The sequence below is a fragment of the Miniopterus schreibersii genome (assembly GCF_964146895.1).
Source record: "Miniopterus schreibersii genome assembly, chromosome: 10".
Taxonomy (NCBI): Eukaryota; Metazoa; Chordata; class Mammalia; order Chiroptera; family Miniopteridae; genus Miniopterus; species Miniopterus schreibersii.
Window position 1 is genome coordinate 684305 of NC_138110.1, and position 19829 is coordinate 704133.

The following is a 19829-nucleotide window of genomic DNA, read 5'->3' on the forward strand; positions in this document are numbered from 1 at the left end:
CACACCATGGGGTCTGGGCAGTCTTGTGGCAACCAAGCACTAGGGGGTGAATCCAGGCTCTTGGGCTCCCAAACCCACCCCACCAGGACCTCCTGCCCCATTAGCAGTGCCATGAGGCCCAAGATAGCCAGTTTCCTCCTACCATGCTCCACCATTTGTGGGTATCAGGCAACATGGGGATCCATTTGGGAGACCAGGGAAAATGACAGTCCCCCTGAGCCCTCTACCTCTGGGCTCACTTGGGACTCCTGCCCAGCCCCACGCAGAGACCCCTCTCCCCACACACAGCCAGCTGAGGTGCCACTAAAAAATACAACAAAATCACTTTAATGTTCTTGAAACGTAGACACTGGCAAGTGGGCTCCGTGGGCTTGAGTATCAAGATGTGATTCCTGTACCCCCTCTCCACTCAGCAGTGTCCACACACCCAGGATGGCAACAAGGCTGACTGTAGGGTCTAGCCTGGAAGCAGGCTGGCCCCTCTTCTGGTGGCATCTAGTTGTTGGATGACGGCAGGTCTTCCTGAGGGCAGCCAGAAGCCAGAGCCCCTGATCGCCATCCATGGCGCGTGCAGGGGGCTCTAGAACTCAGTCATCTTCTTGTGGGTGTCTGCCTTCCTCTGCTCCCGCTGCAGGCCTGCCTCCTGGGCCCGGAGCTGTCCCAGCTGCCGCTGGGCTCCTGCCAGCTTCTCCTGCAGCTGTGCCACTGTCACACTGTGCCTAGAGAGAGGCCGCCACTCAGAGTGGGCTTCCGGCCCACTGCCACAAAGCCCCCAGGCTGCTATGACCACTGCCCGGCACCCTCCAACCATCCAGACTCTCGTCAGATGCAGCTTACCACCCTCGGTGAACTGTAAGCTGGGCATCCAGAACAGGACCAGAAGCATGGCCAGCCCAGGGCCCACCCTCTGCCCCAAGTTCAGCTCCACACGTACCGGCCAGTGTTGCGGGCGAGGGCCTCCTGGATGCTCCGGATGTCCCGCTGGGCCTGCTCAATCTTCTCCTCGGTTTGGAAGAGCCTCAGGCTCAGGGCCCGTTTGGTGCTCTTGCTAGCGTGGTACAGCTCCTTGCCACTCCTCCCAGGGAGGGGCGCCCCTGCCTCCAGGGCCCCAGGAGCCTGGCCTTGCAGCTTCTCGTTCAGAAAGTCAAACACACTCCGAGAAGGCAGGCGGCCCCTAGGCCCACTCCCTCCGCCCCTGCGTTTCAGGGGCCTACTGGTGCCAGCCTTACAGCCTTTGGTCCTCTTCTGCAGGATCTCTGCACACTGGTCCAGTGACTTCCCTCGAGGCAGCACCACAGCGTGGATGGGCTCTACCCGTCCGTCGGAGTGTCGGCCCAGACCTGGGGGGCACAGAGAGGTGGTGCTGCTGCTGGACCCTTTCCCTGCCCCCTCATGCTGCGGCAGCCCTGCCCCTTCCCCGGGGCAGCACCCACTCACTCACCCTTGCCAAACTCATAGCCCATCTTGGCGAGGAGCCTGGAGCCTATGCCCCGCGTGTGCACCTCCCAGCCAGCGAAGGCAGAGCTGCAGGTCCCTTGGTCAGCGGCACTGGGTTCCACCACTGCAAGAAACAGGGCAGTGACTTGGCCCAGCTGCACATGGAGCACCTGAGCTTTGGCCACCATTAGCCTAAGAACTCAGTCCTCCCTCCATGACCATGGAACCAAGGATGTGGGGCTCAAACCATCAGCACAGGGACCAGCCTCAAAGGGACGCCTGCCGTCTTCATCCTCACCCCTCCCCCCCCAGGAGGGCTGGATACTACCAGCCAGTCCCCACTCCTGAAGCTCTCCAGCCCATGTCTGGCTGCACACAACCGCCCTCCACCCGCCAGTCCCCAAGCCCTGCATGGAAGCCCCTGAAGGAGCTGCTCTTTCCTGCTCTCCAGACCCACCGGGCCCCCGTGTGTGCCCACTTCCCTGGCAGCTCCTGAATCAGCAGTGTGCCATACCGTGGCCCACCATGAGGTTTGCACCAGGGGGGACAGGCTTGCACAGTACTCTTTGATGGCAAGGGATGGGTCTTTGCATCTGTGGTCTGCAGACCTGCCCAGACCCTTCACACACTCTCATCCCTCTACCTCCTGTGGGGCCCTGCATGCCTCTCCAGGCCCAACTTGTGCCCCCCACTGTGTGTCACACACTAGGCACAGCTCACCTCACCACCGTCAAGCTCTTCAACTGCCTGTTTAGATAGTTGAGGTCCCCACTAGCAAGGAGCCTCCCAGGGAGACTGCTGCCCAGGCTGCCCCTTGCCCCATATACCTCTGGCATAGCTGGAGTCGTCCATGTCACCACTGTCTGAGTCAGAGGACACTGCAGGCTCTGGGCGCATTGGGGGCAGGATGCTGTCCCCCTCCAACACAGCCTCCTTCAGCAGCAGTGAGTCAAACTTAACTGTGTAGTAACCGCTGTCCACATCTGGAGGCAGGGACAAAGACAGGCTAGGTCAGCAGCCTCATAGCTGGTTAGAGACTCACTGGAAATTGGGAGCAAGGTGGGCCAAGGTCAGGGGCAGTCTTGCTCCCCTTAGGCATGGAGCAGGGACCTGATGCCCAACCAAAGGAGTGGTCAAAACACGTGTGAGGAATGAAGGGGCCTTCCAGGAGGGCCTGAGGGAGGCCCAGGGGCAGCCTCACCAGTGATCCGAGCCGGGTACCAGAGACCATCCGGCTGCTTGGCCAGACACGCAGAGCCGGCCTGCAGAGAGCTCAGGTCCGGGTCCTGGAAGGGGCGCAGCTCATCCACAGAGACCACCTGACCATGGGAGAACCTGCAGGGAGGCCGCAGGGGCTGGGGCTCAGACATGGCTCACCAGAGGCATGTGAACCCCGGAGAACCAAGTCCACCTGCCTGGGCATTGCCCTCAAGGGAGGGCGAGACAGGGAGATAGACACACACATGCACATATACACACACTGCAGTGCACACACACAAACGTGCTCATGTGTCCACATACCCATACACTCGTGCACACTCGCACTCTGTCTCGTTCTTGCTCTCAGGGTGGACGTGGCCACTCCGAGGATGTGGTGCCTCACGCAGCTCCCTGCTTATTGGGCGAGAGTAATAATGTGGCTGGCAGATGGCCTTGTGGTGAGAGCATCCATCGCCTCCACCAGACACAAAGCCCCAGGCAGCAACCGATCATGATTGCAGATATTTGTGTGCCCATATGCTGGGTCCTCCCAAATCAACCAGCACAACCCATTTACAACAGTGGTGCTTTGACTTTAGAGATCAGTGAACCAGAGAAATTAAAACTAAAACCGAGAGGGGGGAAGGAAATGTGAGGACTGCAACCTTTACTTTGCCAAATAAAGACATGAGAAAACCAACCACATATCTACCCTACGTGCCATTACTTCAAGAGGAAACTGCTTTAACCCTGTAAGAGCAACCAGGACTGGCATCTACCCATGGCATGGACACAGAGCCAATACTGGGCATGGTGTCTTTGGAGGCAGGAATCAGTGGTGACAGAGGAAGAGGGAACAGACGGTGTTTGTCCAGTAGACAGAGGTGACCTCAGGGTGGTTTCTCCTCACACCTGGCTGTCCTCAGGCACCCAGGGAACTGCCAATGGCCAAATGGCACCAGCAGCTGCAAGTCCGGGCCCCAAGTGGACAGCAGTGGAGACTGGTTAAAAAGTCCCACTCAACCGAGGAGCAACACCACTTGTTCAGATGGGGAGGCCTAAACCCAGGCGAACACAATCCAATACCGCTTTTAATACTCACACACTCGTACTCACACACACAGGGGCAAACACTCACAGACACCACCAATGAAACTTTCTGCAGGAATCTTCAGTGATATTAGAAACCTTAAAATTTGGTATACTCCTTAAACCTAGCAAGCACTTCAAAAAGTTAATGTAAAAAAATAATAATGGAAGTATGCAAAGATTTACCAATGTTAAAAATGTTAACCAAACATAAAGACTTGGAAATAGCCTGAATTTCCAATGATGGTAAGTCGTTAATGGCAAATCCATAAAATGAACTTAAAACTAAGAGAATGGGGTAAGTTTAACAATGGAACGAAGAGCCTAAGGAAGAGCCCCATTTAATAGGAAGTGTTACAAACAAGTCGGAAAAAGAGGGACTGTGCATTTCGTAAGGAAAAACTTAAAATTGGTTTTTCATATTAAAAAACCCCAACTCAATCTGCCACCTCACAACGTTCACAGACACACATGCCAGAGCAGCAAACACATGAACCTGACATAAGAACCTAGAACTGCAGACTCCAAGCTCAGCTGCAGCCAAACCAGAGGGGATGGACCTCTTGCCACAGGAAACAAGGCTGACACTGGGCAAAGCTGTCCAAATGTACAGCTTCAGAGCCCTGGAAGCCCCCAGCAGCAGACCAGGCTCAGAGGTGAGGATGCCCGGGACAAAAGGGGCGGGCTGGGCGGGGTGTCTGCAGCGTCCTGCCCGGCTGCTCCCACCCTGGGCCTCCCCTGCAGAGCAGCGGCTACGGAGGAGGGAGTGGGGAGGACGATGAAATGAGGGCCCTGTGGCCAGACGTGGAGAACTGACCGAGGCTACGGGAGAGGGCTGATAGCTCTGAAAGCCACAGAGGGCTCCACTCTCCACCAGTCCCTGGCTCTCTAGGGAATTATGTGCAGGTATCAAGAGCTCCAAGAGATGCCAGGAAGAAAGGAAAGCAGAGAGATTGGGGGGGGGCTGAGCTAGGAATGAGACTCCCCAATTCACTTAGATGGATTGGGAAGGGTCTGAGCACAGTCTCTAAGTCACTGGAGGACCACTAAGCTGCACAGAGTGATGCCTGAGAAGCCAGACTGAAAAGTAAAATTAAATTTAAAATCTGAGCAGAGATATCAGAGGCTGCACACTATGGTGGAGGGACAGATTTTGTAATTAGGTCCAGAAAACGTACTAAAACAAAACAAAACACTCAGAAAAAACAATTCAGAATCCAGAGTAGCTACAATATATCATTGAAATGTCCAGTTTTCAATAAAAACTTACTAAACATGTAAATGAGCAGAAAAGTGTGACCCATATTTAGGAAAACAGCAATTAACAGAACTTGACTGGGTGGGCAAAGATGGTGAATTCAACAAAGACTTCCAAGTTGAGAGTATAAGTATGTTCAAGGAATTAAATGAAAGTATAATAGTAATGACTCAAGAATAGAGAATCTTAAAGAGAAGTGGAAATTATATAAAAGGAATCAAGTGGAAATTCCAGAGCTGAAAAGTCAATACTGAAATGAGAAATCCATTAGATGAGACACTTCTGGTTGCTGGTCTAGCACATAAGAAGCGTAGAAGTCACCCCTCTGTCCTAACAAAAAGTAAAAAGTGGAACAAACTGTAAAATCAACAACTTTCTTTAGATCCATAAGAGAAGTAAGGTCACAGGGCAAACTGCTGCCCCAAATATGGAGAATCGAGAGATGAATACAGAGAATCACAACTTAGTAGAGCAGAAACCCACCAGCAGCAACTGGCACAGGACCCATGTCAGGAAAGGGACCTTAGACCGTGACTGCCGACTACTGGGGGCTCAGCATGGACAAGTCTGGGAGCTAAAACCTACAGGGGGGCCCTTGTCCTAGGGGCATCCCCCACATTGGTGATTATACTCCAGGAGCTCTACCAGGTTCTCACAGTAAATACTGGAGAAAAGTCCCCTTGTGCTCAGGCACCAGAAGGGGAGAAGAAACCATTTAGAAATACACCAGAGCACTCAGCTCTTCCTAACAAGGCTGCCCGCAGGGACAGCTACCCAGAGCCTCACCTGCTGGGGGTTAGGGAAACACCCAAACGCAGCTTCCTTTAGCTGCACTGCCCCACCTGTGTGTGCATGTGTGCGTGGATGACTGAGATGCACACATGAAGCCCAGTCCAGAGGCCTGGGTTTACACGAAGACAGAGCGAATGCAGGTATTAGAGGGTGTCACCTCGTTCTCACCACCTCATCACTAACAGCCTGTTAAGCAGTTCTTTTTAGCCAGTACTTCACGTCTGGCTATTAAGAAAATAATTACAAAACATGCTAAAATACACAGTATACCAAAATATGCCTAAGAGAATCCCAAAAGAAGAGGGAGAGAAAGGGGCAGAAAAAATGTTTGCAGAATTAAAGAATAATGGCTGAAAACTTCCCAACTTTTTTGTTTGTTTTTGTTAATCCTCACCCAAGGATATTTTCCATTACTTTTTAGAGAGAGAGGAAGGAGGGGGGCAGTGGGGGGGGCATTCATGTGAGAGAGACACATTGATTGGTTGCCTCCCGCACGTGCCCCAACCAGGGCCAGCGATCAAGCCTGCAACCGAGGTGCGTGCCCATGGCCAGGAATAGAACCCAAGACCCTTCAGTCCACAGGCCAACGCTCTAACCACTGAGCCAAACCGGCCAGGGCAAAAACTTCCCAGCTTTGATGAGAGACATGAATCTATACATCCAAGAAGTTCAGTGAACTCCAAGGGGTAAAAACAGACCCATACAACATATTGTGATCAAACTGCTGAAACTCAAAGACAGATACAGCATTGTAGAGGCAGCAAGAGAAGGGGCTCTTCACGGGTGAGGACCCTCAGTAAGACTAACAGCTGATTTCTTGTCAGAAACTATGGAAGTCACAGGCAGTGGTATGATATATTTAAAGTCCTGAAAGAAAAATACTGTCAAACAAGAATTATATTTCTGGAAAAACTATCCTTCAAAAATGAAGAAGTGAAGACATTCCCATGTAAACAAAAGCTGAGGGAGTTCATCACTGGTAGACTTGCCTACAAGAAACACTAAAAGGCGTCCTTCAGACTGGAATGGAAGGACACTGGATAGTAACCCAGGCCATATGAGTACTGGTAAAGGTAACCACAGAGATAAAGACAGAAGCAAGTAGTAGTATATTTTAAGTTTATAGCTCATTTTTTTCCTTATATGATTTAAGACAAATGCATAAAGCAGTAATCACAAATCTACATTTCTGGGCACACAATGTATAAAGGTGTAGTTTGTAACAGTAACAACATAAGGGGGACTGCACAGCAGCAGAGTTTTGTATCCTATTGATGCTAACTTGGTATTGATTCAGACTAGATTGTTAGAAGTCTACGATGTTAATCGCAATCCCCGAGTAACCATGAAGAAAATAACACAGAATACAGGGTGGGACAAAAGTAGGTTTTCAGTCGTATGTGAAACACAGAGTTTATTCTTGTATTATTATTTATTAACTATTGTATTATTTTCCATACAAACAACTGTAAACCTACTTTTGCCCCACCCTGTAAGCAGGAAAGGAAAAGAGAAGGAAATAAAAATGATACAGTAGAAAAAACAAACACTAAAGAAGGCAGTAATGGGGGAATTGAGAAACAAAAAGATATAAAACATACAGAAAAAAATGGCACAGGTAAGTCCTTGTTTATCAGTAATTATCTTTTTAACTTTTTCTCTTTTTAATTCTCATCTGAGGATCTGTTTTTAAAAATTGATTTTACAGAGAGAAAGGGGGGGGGGCATCAATGTGAGAGAAACATTGATCAGTTGTCTCCATATGTGCCCAGACCAGGAAACGAAGCCACAACCTTTTGGTGTATGGGACAGTGCTTCAACCAACTGAGCCACCTGGTCAGGGCTTGGTAATTAGTTTAAATGTAAATGGATTAAACTCCAACTAAAAGGCAGAGATTAGGAAAATGGATTAAAAGATTGTCCAATTCCACGCTATTTATAAGAGATTAATTTTGGATCAAGATAACAATAGGTTGAGAGTAAAAGGAAAGATATTTCAAGCAAATAGTAATGTAAGCTGGGATGGCCACACTGGTGTCAGATAAAGAAGAGCAATGCTGTACACCTGAAACTAATACGACATAATATCAAATGTAAACTGTAATTGAAAAAAAAGGACATAAGTGATAAAGAAAAATACGTTGATAAAACATCAACCCACGAGGAAGATAATATAATAATTATAAATTTTACACACCTAATAACAGAGTCCCAAAAATATATGAAATTGAAATTGACAGGATTAAAGGATGAACTATGATAAAAGCTGAGACTTCAATACCCACATTCAACAGTGCAGAGAAACAAGCAAAAGACCCCAGGGAAAGGGAGGTCGTGAGCATGTGGACACAACAGACCAACCGGCCCTGCAGACACCTCCAGAACGGGCTGCCCAATAGCAGAGCACACGGCCTTCCCACGTGATATGAATATTCTGCAAGACAGGACATAGATGGGGCCTTGAAACAAGTCTCAATAAATTTTAAAACACTGAACTCATACAAAGTACCCTCACTCACTTCAGGGAGATGAGATTACATGTCAACAGGAGAAGGGACCCAAGAGAGTCACAATCTGTGGGTACTGAGCAGCACGTTCTTGACCAAGGGCCGATGAGGACCTGAAAGGGAGATCAGGTGACCCTCAGAGGAGTGACGAGAACACACAGACCCCGTGGGCTCGCTGGGAAAGAAGCTGCAAATGCCTGCGTTTGGGAAGGGAAAACCTCATATCCATATCAGAAAAAGAGCCGACCCAAAGCAGCAGAGGAAGAAAATAATAAAGGTAACAGCGGAATAAATGAAATAAAAAACAACATAGAATAAAAAATAAAACAAAACTGACAAACCCTGCACTAGACTGCCCAAGAAATAAGAGCTCATGTGAGTGACTGAACCAGGAAAGAAAGTGGGGCCCTACTCCCTGCCCTACAGAGCACACAGGACTGCCAGAGGCTTCTGTAAACAGTTCCATGCCAACAAGTTAGGTAACTCAGGTGAAAAGGGCAAGTTCCTAAAAACACACAAACTACCAAAACTGACTCAAGGAAAAACAGGAAATCTGAATAGACCTATAACAAATAAATAGAATCATTTATCACAAAACTTCCAGCAATGAGAAGTGAAGGCTTCACTGGTAAATTCTATCAAATGTTTAAAGAGAATCAGCACCAGTCCTTCTCGGGATCTTCCCAAAAATGAGAGAACACCTCCAGCCCCATGAGACCAGATTACCCTAACACCAAAGCCAGACAAAGACATTCCAAGAAAAGGAAACAACAACCCACAGCCTCGTTGTCGTGCCCCTGGGAATGGAGAGATGGAAATATCCTCAACAAAAAACAAGCAGCCAGGTTCCAGCAGCATTTTACAGGAAAGCAAGGGTGGTTCTACACATGAAAATCACTCGGTATGACACGGCCCGTTCACAGAACAAAGGGAGAACACGTGATCATGTCAACTGATGCAGAATGGGCACCTGAAAAAATCCAATGCCCTTCATGATAAAAACACTGAACAGATCAGGAGCAGAATGCAACCTCCTCAACTTGACAAGGGCAGAAATGGAAGCCCACAGCTGGCCTCACACTCACTGCTGATGGAAGCTCCCTGGTAAGGGCAGGAGCAAGACAAGGGTCTCTGCTCTCGCCTCTTGTCTCCACACTGTACTGCAGATTCTAGCAAGGGCAATTAGGCAAGAAAAGAAGTAAAAGCCATCTGACTGGAGAGGAGGAAGTAAAATTATCACCATCTGCCAATGACACAATCATGTCATAGAAAATCCTAAATAATTCACAACAAATCCTAGTAGTATCCCTCTGTGGGCCTGGAGATGCCATCCCACTGAGAGCACCCAGGGCTCCGGGAGCTGGGGCTAATTCCAGGCTAGGGCAGCAAAAGTATGCACAAGAGAGGGGTGTCTTCTCCCTATCAACTGCGGAGGCCAGAGGGGCAGAGGTGCCAGCCCAAAGAGGCTCCCACTTGCCAAAGATGGGACAATCTGAGCCTCAATAAGAATCAGAATCATGATGGATTCAAATTCACCAAATATATAAATCCATGGGTCATCATTTTCTCAGGATGAAGGAAAACCAATTCATTATCTTGGAAAGTAAGTAAACAAAACAGAAACACCAGCATTTTCCCACCTTTTCTGTGTGACTATGCCACTGGGCAGCCAACCATAGGTGAGGGACAGCATGTCCGTGTAACATTCCAGCTAATGAAATGAACCTACAGAATGGAAGGATCCCTACACTGCAATCCCCACTGAACCAACAGATTGTACTGAGCATCACTGGCTGCTAACACGACAAAGAAAAACCACTCACCTGGGGCCTCCTGATGCAAGAACAGCACCTAGACTCTTTGCCACAAGTGTGGTCAGTTCCCTGGACCCTGCTGCCAGCTTATGGGAAAAAGGGAAGTGCTGAACTGCACCAGGGGGTTCAATGCTGGCTCAAAGGGTCGGGTCCTTTGACAGGGGAACTGTGAGGCCAGACACAGCAGGGAGAAAGGATGCACGGCCACTCAGACACAGCAGGCCTGACAGTGAGCAGGAGAAACCAGAGTGTGCACATCAGTTTCTCTGATTGTAGAGAGAGACACACTGAAGTTGTGACAAAAACAGCTCCAGGAAGGAGGAGGGCACTGGGACAGAATGGGGGTCAAAGGGTGCTTCCACATTATCTATTTTATTGTTTTTAAAGACCCAAAGCAAACATGAGAAAATAACTCAGTCCTGGGTGGAGAAGGTGGGTGTTTGCAGGGAGTCAGCTGGGCCTAAAGCCATGCTGGAAAGCAGAGTGGCTCCGAGTGGGCAGCCTCAATGGTCAGAGGGCCCACCTCCCAGGGTTGCTGCACAGGTGAGTTAACATGTGTGAAAGAGACCCTGGAAGAGTGCCCAGCACAGAAAAAAGCAATGTAGGTAGAGGTGCAACCTCTAACCCTCACATGGGACATCACGTAGGGAGGTACAGAGACTCAGGGCACAAAGGATGTAAGGCTTAGTCCTCTGCTCCTTCATCTGTGCTGTATGTGTCCACTCTGGAAACTGGCTGAGCACACTCTCATCTATGTACTTTTCTGGACGTATGCTACATTTTAATGAAACGTACAGAGAAGGAAGGAGGGAGGGAGGGAAAGAAGAGAAATTTGCCAAGTAAGACTTTGGACCTAGCAAAAGTCTATTAAGAAATAAGATGACTGCTCTGGCTGGTTTGGCTCAGTGGTTAGAGTGTCAGCCCGCAGACTGAAGGGTCCCGGGTTCGATTCTGGCCAAGGACATGTACCTCCGTTTCAGGCTCGATCCCCATTCCCAGTTGGGCACACCTGGGGGCAACCAATCGATGTGTCTTTCTCACATCAACGTTTCTCTCTCTGTCCTCCCCTCCACTCTCTTAAAAAAAAAAAATCAATGGAAATAATATCCTTAAGTGAGGATTAAGAAGAAAAAAAAGAATAGGACAACCAAAGAACTAGAGAGTGTTACTCTGGACTGTTGGCTAAAAAAGTAAATTATCTACTACAGATTTCAGTAAATATTCCTTCTAAAGATAAAGTAAAAAGGAACAAAACTGAAGTTATGTACTAAGAGAAAGAAGACAACGCAACAACTGTGGAAACTTGTGGAAACTTGAACATAAACAAGGTACTATCATTAAATCTGTCAGGTATGCCGACGTAGAGACTTTTTTTTATAACATCCTATCAGTCAGGTGAGGGATGCATCCTGAAGTACTTATAGGCAAAAACCCAGTAATCCCTAGAATTTGCTTGAAAGTAGTCCAGGGAAGAGAAGCAGGGCAGGGAGAGTGGATGAAACAAAACTGGAAGAACGATGACAAATGATGAAGTAAGGTGCCAGTGTTGGACGTCACCATACCACCCTCTCCAATTTTGAGTATGGTGGCATATTTCCATAATAAGCATAAATTTTAAAGGTTTAACCCTGAAGAATACAACTGGTGATGGAGGGGGAGTTCCCTTCTTTTCAACATAAGCCTCTCCTACTCTTGGTTTACCGGAGAAAACCCATGGAAACACCTAAACCAGACACTGCCTCAAACGCACCAGCCCCAGCTCCCTCCTGCTGGCACTCTGTTGGATACAGAGGGACAAGACTCCAACACTGAGGGCAGCCACGACCCTGACCCTGCCTCCAGCCCCCATGTGGCTCTGGGGTCCAGGAGCAGAGCTTTACCTGCAGTTGTCCTGGAAACGGCACTTGCCCTCCAGGAAGAAGGGACAGGGCTTCAGGGACTTGTGGGTGGGGTAGAGGTAGAGCACGCGCACGCCCGCGGAGCCGTCGTCTGCCTCCTCCGTGCCCACGATCATGGCGTTGTGATACTCCAGGGTGCCCCAGGAGCTGTAGTAGGGAGCGTTCACCTTTCTCCCACTCAGCTCTCGCTCGTCCTCCGAGTCCTCCCCTTCAGCCTCCTCCGGTCCTGGCTTGCTGGGTGCTGGCCCAGCCGCTCTTTCAGGAACAGCGTCCAGTTCTGCCCTGGGAGCTACTGGCACTTCCACTGCCTCAGCAACGGCCTTCTGGAAAGCCAGGTACTCGGTGTCGTCCTTCTCCGGGTGCTCTCCATCCAGGGTGGCCAGCAGCTTGCTCTTCCGGACAGACACCAGGCTGGCCTCTGTGAGCTCGATCAGCTCCTTCAGGTCGCCCTGGAGCTGGCGCAGGTCGGCCAGCTCGGCGGGATCCAGGCCGGCACCCAAGGCCGTCTCCACCTGCTGCAGCTGTGCGCCGTAGGTCCGGAGCGCGCTCTGCAGGCTCTCCTCGTCCATCCTGCGGGGAAAAGGCTGGTTTCCCGGGTGGGCAGCCGGTCCCGGGCCCTCAAGGGGGAGGTGGGAGCAGAGCTGCAAGGAAGAGAAGCCAGGTGAGCCCGGGATCTGCCGCTCGAACTGCACGGCCGCCGCCCTGAGGCTGACACCGAGCACCGGGCCGACCGCGGCACTCGGGCCTTCACAGAATCCCTACGACGCCCCGCGGGACCCTGCGCGCTTCTCCCCCGCTCAGGGCCGGGAAAGAGGCTGGAGAGGTTATCCGCTCCGAGTGCCTCGGCTCTGTCCCCGGCGGCCCGGTGCCGCCGCCAGGCTCCTGGGCCTCTCGGCGCTGCGCCTCCCGGCCCCCAGCCCCCGGGGCGGCTCAGGACGCTGCCCGCCGCCCCAGCCTCCCAGCCCGCCGGCCTCCGCCGGACCTGTCACCTGGGGCCGGGTCGCCCAGACCGCGCCCCTTGCCCCTCGCCCAGGCCGGGAGCTTCCTCCGCGCAGTCACTCGGCCGCGCCATAGAGAGCCCGCCAGCCTCACCGGCTAGAGAGCCGCGGCGCCCAGCTCCCGCCCGCGGCCTACGAGCACTTCCTCCCGGCCGCCGCCGCCGCCGGAAGTGCCGGCCACGGGGGCCGCCGGGAAGCGTCGCGCGGGGCCCGCCGGGACAGCTCCGACCCTCCCTGGGCGGGCGGCCGCTTCCCATCGGGCGCCGCGGAGGCCGCGCGGGTCGGCGCGGGGTCAGCGGGTCGGCGCGCGGCGGCTCCGGCCCGGGAGGGCGCAGGTAGGCCGGGGCGGGGCGCGGGCCTGACGCCGGGGCGGGGCGGAGCCCCGGGGCCTCCCGCCGCCACCTGCCCGCCGCACGGCCCCTCCGCGGCCGCCACCGACCGGACGCCGCGCGCACCCCGCCTCCTGCAGAGGTCCTGCCGTGAGCCCTGCGCCTCCTGGGGGGCGGGGCCGAGCTGGGCGAAGGCGCGACGCCCTGCCGACCGGGGGCGGCGAGGCCCTGGCCGCGGAGCGGGTGGGAAGCCTGCGGGCGGCCTGCGCTCGGCGAGGGGCGGTTGGCGGCGTCGGAGGCATTGCGGGGCGGGGCGGGGCGGGGCGGGGCGGGGGCCAGGGCCCCGGAGTCAGCGCCCGGTGCCCCAGCAGGATGTACACGCTGCTGTCGGGGCTGTACAAGTACGTGTTCCAGAAGGACGAGTACTGCATCCTGATCCTGGGCCTGGACAATGCCGGGAAGACGGTAGGCTTCCCCTGTCCGCAGGTCCTCTCGCTGCCTGCTGAGTCCAGTCCCCATCCAGGCCGTGGGACAGCCTCCACCAACTGCTTTCATAGCAAAGTGTTTGTTCTCGGAATAGGCCCGATGAGGGACGTTAGGGGAACGGCCTTGAAAGCTACTCTAGCGCCTCCTGCCTGCCTCTGCCTCTCCCCGCAGACCTTCCTGGAGCAGTCAAAAACGCGGTTTAGCAAGAACTACAAGGGGATGAGCCTCTCCAAAATCACCACCACCGTGGGTCTGAACAGTAAGGGGGTCGCTGAGAGCTGTGGGCGTGGGGCCTCCCACAGAGGAAGCGATGGTGTCTGTGGCTGCCAGCTCCTGGTGGCCCTTTCTCGGGAGCATGGGAGCAGTGTGCTGTCCCCAGGAGAGCTGGGAGAGGGTGTGTCACAGACCCCGCCCAGCCTTACCAGGTTTCTTCTCTCCCCAGTAGGCACTGTGGACGTGGGGAAGGCCCGGCTCATGTTCTGGGATTTAGGGGGACAGGAGGAGCTGCAGTCTCTGTGGGACAAGGTGAGACAGATGTGCATATCGTCTGCCTCTCATGCCATTTCCGTCTAGGCAGCACCCTGGTTCCATGTCTGCTTTTCTCAGAAAGCCTCAGACTCACCTTTCCTTCATGTCAGCAACTTCTGTTACCCTCTTGGTTCTTGAAGCTCCCTGCCCCTATTCTGTCCTGGTCCCTGAGACACTTCCCTAAGGGTGAGAGCCCACTTGCTTCCTTTTGGCTTAGAGATGTTGCTAATGAACACAGGATGAGACAGCAGGTGACCCAGAACCAGATGTGTGGAAAGCATAGTGCTGGTGTGGTGCTCAGTGGCACCATCAGGCCTGACTCCCCCACTTGGTCTTTCTCTCTGTTGTGGCTTGGGACCTGTGCTCTGAGGTGGTCCTTCCCCATTAGGCGAGGATGTCCTGAAAGGCCCATCTCTTTTAATCCAGGGTTTGGGCATTTCTGAGACAGTGGTGCCCCCCCCCCCCCCAAGCTATAGTCAGCATGAAGCACTGGGGCCCAGCAGTGAGCAGGACAGACCCAACTCCCTACCTTAGACCTCTTCCTCCCAGTGGACTGGCATGGGGGGTATGGTATAGTCTCACATTGGGGGCACAGATGTGTCTTCCCCGACACTGGTGGCCTGTGTGTTTAGAACTAAATAGCAATGTCCTGATTTCTGGTTTGATCCCAGCAGCAGGTACCCAGTCATCTTTTCCTGTCCCCGCCCTCCAAGTGTTTCCTCCTGCCTTGATTTCCAGTCAAGAGGGTAGCTTCTGTCTTGTGGCCAGAAGGTTTGGCCGTTTAAGTCACACTGAGGCAGTCAGAAGCCCGGGCCTACTCACCTGAACCCCAGACTCACATAGAGGAGTGAACACAGAACCTGATCTGTTGTAGTCCAGGGTCTGAGGAGTTAATACTGAGGTGGAGGTTGGGGTGCAGGGTGCGTGTTGGGGGTCAGTACCTGGGAAAGGAATGGGAGGGATGCAGGACTGGGTGGGGAGAGGTCAGCTTGGGTGGGGGCCACTAGGGAAGCACTGGAGAATTCCTCATGCTGCCCAGGGTGGGGTAAGCTGGCCAGGACTCCATACCACATGGTGGGTCACCATGGTGGGCTGCCCTGTGCCCTGGGTAACTGTAACCTGGGTCCTGCAGGAGCCAACAAGGGGCTGTCCACTTGGTACCCTGCCCACCACTGGGCAGCAAGGCCTCAGTGGGTGCCTGGTTTCTGTGTAGGTCACAGCCCACCATGTACCTCTTGCATTCACACCTCTGCTTTGGGGAATGGCTCCTCCAAGATCTAGGGCCTCTGCTAAGGGGAAGTTGGAAGAGGGACAGGAAAGGTGCTCTCTGCTAAGATGCCCAGGAAGCAACCAGGGTTTGTAGCTCAGTGGGTCCCCCGCTGTGCCTCTGGTGAGTGGGTGCTGCAGTGACTAGTCCAACCCTGCCCAGCCCAGAGCTGTGGGGATAGGTAGCAGAGTCCCCCATGAACCACTGAAAGTGATGGGAAGTGGGGCTCATGATCCCTCCCCAGTTCCCAGGCTGGGGCCATGTCTTCCCACATAGTGGGACCACTTGGTGTTTGACCATGGGAGGACTACTGGACTCTGTCCCTCTAGGCTACACCTGAGGGACTGGTAAAAAGCAAAGCTTGGGCTCTTCCCTATTTCCAGTGGTTTTGTAGGATTCCCCCCACATGGCTATAGGTGACACGACCATTGGGGTCTGGGGTGTGGTGGTTGTCGTGGGGGTGGGGCAGCCTGCTGGATCACTGGTCCTGCTCATGATCTACCCCAGATATGCTGCTCCCATCACTGAGCTTGTCACCCTACCGGGGTCCAGGCACACGTTGGGAGTGAAGTCTGCCACCCCAGGCTCTATGTGCTGATTCTCTCACTGGGCTGCAAACCCCATAATGTCCCTTTCTGCATGGAAATCTCTACTGTAGGGCCCACCAGCTCCTGGTATCAGCAACAAGATAGCCAGTATGCCTCCTGGAGCAGCTGCAGCCCTCATGTCACCCAACTGAAGGCCTGTGCTCGGGATGCAAGGCCTGCAAAACCCGGGGCTGCCTCTGTGGCAAGTGCAGACAAAGGCTTGTCTTAGATAGGGTAGGGGTTATACCCAGGAACATCCCAGAGCATCCTTCAGCTTGCTGACCACTGGCTCATCCTGCCCAGTCCACAGAACAGCCTGGCTGTCCCGGGGGACAGGCAGGAGAGCTAGGGCAGAGTGGCAAGATTCTGTTGTCTGCTCCGGAGTGGACATTGACATGGTTCTTTTCTGGTTAGTGTAGAAGATGGACTCGCCAGGTCTGTGGCTGTGTCCCTGGTTCCCAGGCCCAGTGAGTCCATCCCTCAAAAGCCTTTGTGCATGTGTTCTCCGGGGTGCTGTGTTCTGCTTCCCCCACATAACTCTCCACAGACCCCAGGCTCTGGCAGTTAAGGGTTGGGGGATGGCTTCCGTGGCTCTTGCTGTCAGCAAGCCCACAGTCGACCGCCCTCCTGGCACCAGTCTAGGCTGCAGAGCTCCGAGCTCAGCAACGCTGGCTTGGTCCTTGGCCCTGGTGTTCTGTGCAGGGGACAGAGCTGCTTCACATGTGACACTGGCCTAGCCCCGTGGTGGCCTTTCCTGGCTTACTGTCTGAGCCAGTGCAAGGCCCCATTGGTGTACTCCATTCTGGGTCTGCTTGAGGACCGGCTTGGTCTGGACTCCTCCAGCCTCCAAGCTTCATTTTTCCCTTCTGGCCACCATCAGGCCCATGGTCGTGGGTGGTTCGCAGGGGCCAGCCCTGAAGTAGGATTTGGGACACAGCTCTTAAGAAGCAGTTAGGGACCTTGCTATCCAAGGTCAGCAAGCCCTTCCTGAAGGGACCTGGGGGGTGCACCTTCACTCTGCCCTACCTCCCCACCCTAAGAAAGCACCCCATAAGGGTCTTGCAGTTGGAGGGTGGCTGAATGCCCACTGCTCAGCCCCTTTTGCCATTCCCCAGTACTATGCTGAGTGCCACGGTGTCATCTACGTCATTGATTCCACGGATGAGGAGAGACTGTTGGAGTCCAAGCAAGCTTTCGGTGGGTACAGCCCAGCCAGGGCTGGGGGGCTGTGTAGGTCCATCCCATGTGTCCAGAGCTGGGCCATGGAAGGTCAGAGAGCCTTGGCCATGAGGGAATGTCCCTGCTTGTGGAGAGGTTGGCAGGGATGTGGGGACTACTGGGCGTGGCTGTCCAAGGGGACAAAGGGTGTTCACTGCCACCTCACTCATTCCAGAGAAGGTGGTCACGAGTGAGGCTCTGGACGGTGTCCCCATCCTGGTGCTGGCCAACAAGCAGGATGTCGAGGTGAGCCTACCCCCATTCCAGGGGCGGGCCCTCACCTTCCTCGGAGCTGTCTGCCCCAGGTGCACAGAGCTCTCCCAGGCCTCTTCTCGCCGTGCAAAGCACCTTCTCTCCCTCTCCCTCTGCAGCCATCAGAGACCCAAGTGATACAGGAGAAAGCTTTGGAGAAAAAAGACAAAGGGACCCCAGGGTAGATGTCAGTGCTGACCCCAACCTGTCTGCTGCCCTTGGAGTTGGCAGCAATGCCAGCCACACCGCCATGGAGGGGCTCTGCACAGGGGGGTGGCCCATGTTTACAGCATCCTGATGGTGCATCTTAGGTCACTCCCGCCTAAAGGGGCCACCTCGGCCTCCCACCCCATCCTCAGCCCCCACCTCCGAGCTCATGTCCCACCCTGCAGCTCTAGGGACTGCCCTGGGGAACAGGACGATTCCTCTGGTGCCAGGAAATGGCCTCAGGAGGGACGGGCCTGCTCCTCACAGCCTGCCCCCCTACCCCCAGACTTGCCTCTCCATCCCGGACATCAAGACTGCATTCAGCGACTGCACCTCCAAGATAGGCAGGCGGGACTGCCTGACCCAAGCCTGCTCAGCTCTTACGGGGTGAGTGGGGCCCTCACCTTGCCCCAGGGTCATGGGTGGCCCTACCTCATAACTCTTGTCTCTACAGCAAAGGGGTGCGAGAGGGCATTGAATGGATGGTGAAGTGCGTCGTGCGGAATGTGCACCGGCCACCGCGGCAGAGGGACATCACGTAGGTGCAGCTGGCACCTGGGGCCCACACAGCTGGTGCCTGAGCCAGAGGAACACACCTTTCAGCTGGAGTCACAGATCCTGGGGCTGGGGGCTGGCTTTGCCTTTGGGTTTTTTATTTGCTTTGTTTCTTTCTCCAAGACAAACTTTTCTCTGTGTCCTGAAAAGTGTAGGCACCCATAGGCTTCTGCCAGGGGAGTGGGGGCAGCAGGGCCTGCAGCTACCTCAGGCCTGGACCCCACTTAAGGCCCGGGTTTTTAGCTCTGTAGGTGCCCTTTGGATCTGTCACCCCAGCAGGCTTGCCTGCCTGGCCTAGGGTAGGGCTTCAGGGCAACCTGGTTAGAGGTGGGGTTTTCCAGAGGCACAGCACACCCATGGAGGAGGCTGGTGGGGCCCTGGCAGTCTTCCACCACCTCTGGTCATGGAAGTGGTCTGGTGTCACCTTCAAGGAGGCCTAGCTTACATTCCTGAAGGGCAGCAGGGCCCTGGGTTCATGGCAAGGCTTTATCTGACTGGGAAGCCATGTGTTCACTCCTCCACACCATTGGCCCAACATCAGAGAGGTGGGAAATGTTGGAAGTGGGAGTCCCCCTAAACATACCTGCCACCCACCTGGGACAACCATGGTTGCCAGCTCAGGGGCACATCAGTGGGAGGGTGGTTGGCCTGGGCATGGGGGTATTGGGAAGGTGGGCTGGGTCCCCATGTTGTCTGGTTGGTGGTGAGCTGCACCTGTGTTCCCAGCTGAGGGTGAAGGGTGGGATTCCCTTCCAGGCCTGTGCCCAGCAGCAGGCAAAGCTGGTCTTGAGGACTCTCCTTGCACGGCCCCTGTGGGAGCTGGTGACACCTAGTAGCCCTGGCCATGGGTGTGTACAAAAAATAAAGGTGGTCTGAGTGGCTCCTGTGCATCCTTCCTCCAAGACTGTAGTGACCATAGCCCGAGGGCTCCCAGGCTGGAGCTATGGCCTCTTTAGGCCCTGCTTCCTGCTGCTGTGGGAATGGCCTGGCCATGGGCAGTGACCTGCTGGCTTCATGTCCTAGGGAGGTCCTACCAGACTGCCCTTCCTCCCTCCCCAGTGGAGGCCTGAGAGGAGCTTCTGGGAAAGGGATGAGTCAGGGGTGGGGGTGGGAAGCCAGCTGCAGGTGAGGTGACTCATGGGAAGTCCTGGGCCTTTTGGGAGGTGAGGGCAGCGACTGCTGGGAGTGTGTGTGTCGTCCCGTCCCCCCCCCCCCCCCCAGCAGAGCAGCCCTCACATGAGCCTCCTCCAGAGAAAAATCATTTCCCAGAAAGCCACTGGGACTGGTCTTTGGCTGGTCCCTCCTGGGAAGTCCCTGTTGGTAGGGAGTGGGTGGAATTCAGAAGGGGGGGGGGGCAGGGGGCAGCTAGCTAGGTCCTCCTCCACAGTGGAGCCCCTGGACTGGGTG

General features: G+C 54.1%; 2 protein-coding genes across 6 annotated transcripts; one reads left to right on the top strand and one right to left on the bottom strand.

Annotated features, from left to right (window-relative positions):
- Positions 1 to 311: 311 nt before the first annotated feature.
- Positions 312 to 13168, bottom strand: ZGPAT (zinc finger CCCH-type and G-patch domain containing). Of its 3 annotated transcripts, none has more exons than XM_081149981.1 (7): positions 13088 to 13168; positions 11978 to 12636; positions 2639 to 2772; positions 2265 to 2420; positions 1442 to 1561; positions 935 to 1340; positions 312 to 719 (listed from the first exon to the last, which is right to left on the bottom strand). In XM_081149981.1, exons 2-7 carry the CDS (start codon positions 12562 to 12564, stop codon positions 581 to 583), a joined length of 1542 nt encoding a protein of 513 aa, XP_081006107.1. In that variant the 5' UTR covers positions 12565 to 12636; positions 13088 to 13168; the 3' UTR covers positions 312 to 580. The 3 variants fall into 3 exon arrangements, with proteins under 3 accessions (XP_081006107.1, XP_081006106.1, XP_081006108.1); XM_081149980.1 differs by having other exon boundaries at positions 12978 to 13141; XM_081149982.1 differs by having other exon boundaries at positions 12985 to 13116.
- A 17-nt stretch (positions 13169 to 13185) lies between these two features.
- Positions 13186 to 19303, top strand: ARFRP1 (ARF related protein 1). Of its 3 annotated transcripts, none has more exons than XM_081149988.1 (8): positions 13186 to 13328; positions 13694 to 13787; positions 13980 to 14067; positions 14251 to 14333; positions 17306 to 17387; positions 17584 to 17654; positions 18154 to 18254; positions 18322 to 19303. In XM_081149988.1, the coding sequence occupies exons 2-8, from the start codon at positions 13695 to 13697 to the stop codon at positions 18407 to 18409; spliced, it is 606 nt and encodes a 201-aa protein (XP_081006114.1). In that variant the 5' UTR covers positions 13186 to 13328; position 13694; the 3' UTR covers positions 18410 to 19303. The 3 variants fall into 3 exon arrangements, with proteins under 3 accessions (XP_081006114.1, XP_081006113.1, XP_081006115.1); XM_081149987.1 differs by having other exon boundaries at positions 13272 to 13565; XM_081149989.1 differs by lacking the exon at positions 13186 to 13328 and adding an exon at positions 13359 to 13464.
- Positions 19304 to 19829: the final 526 nt, after the last annotated feature.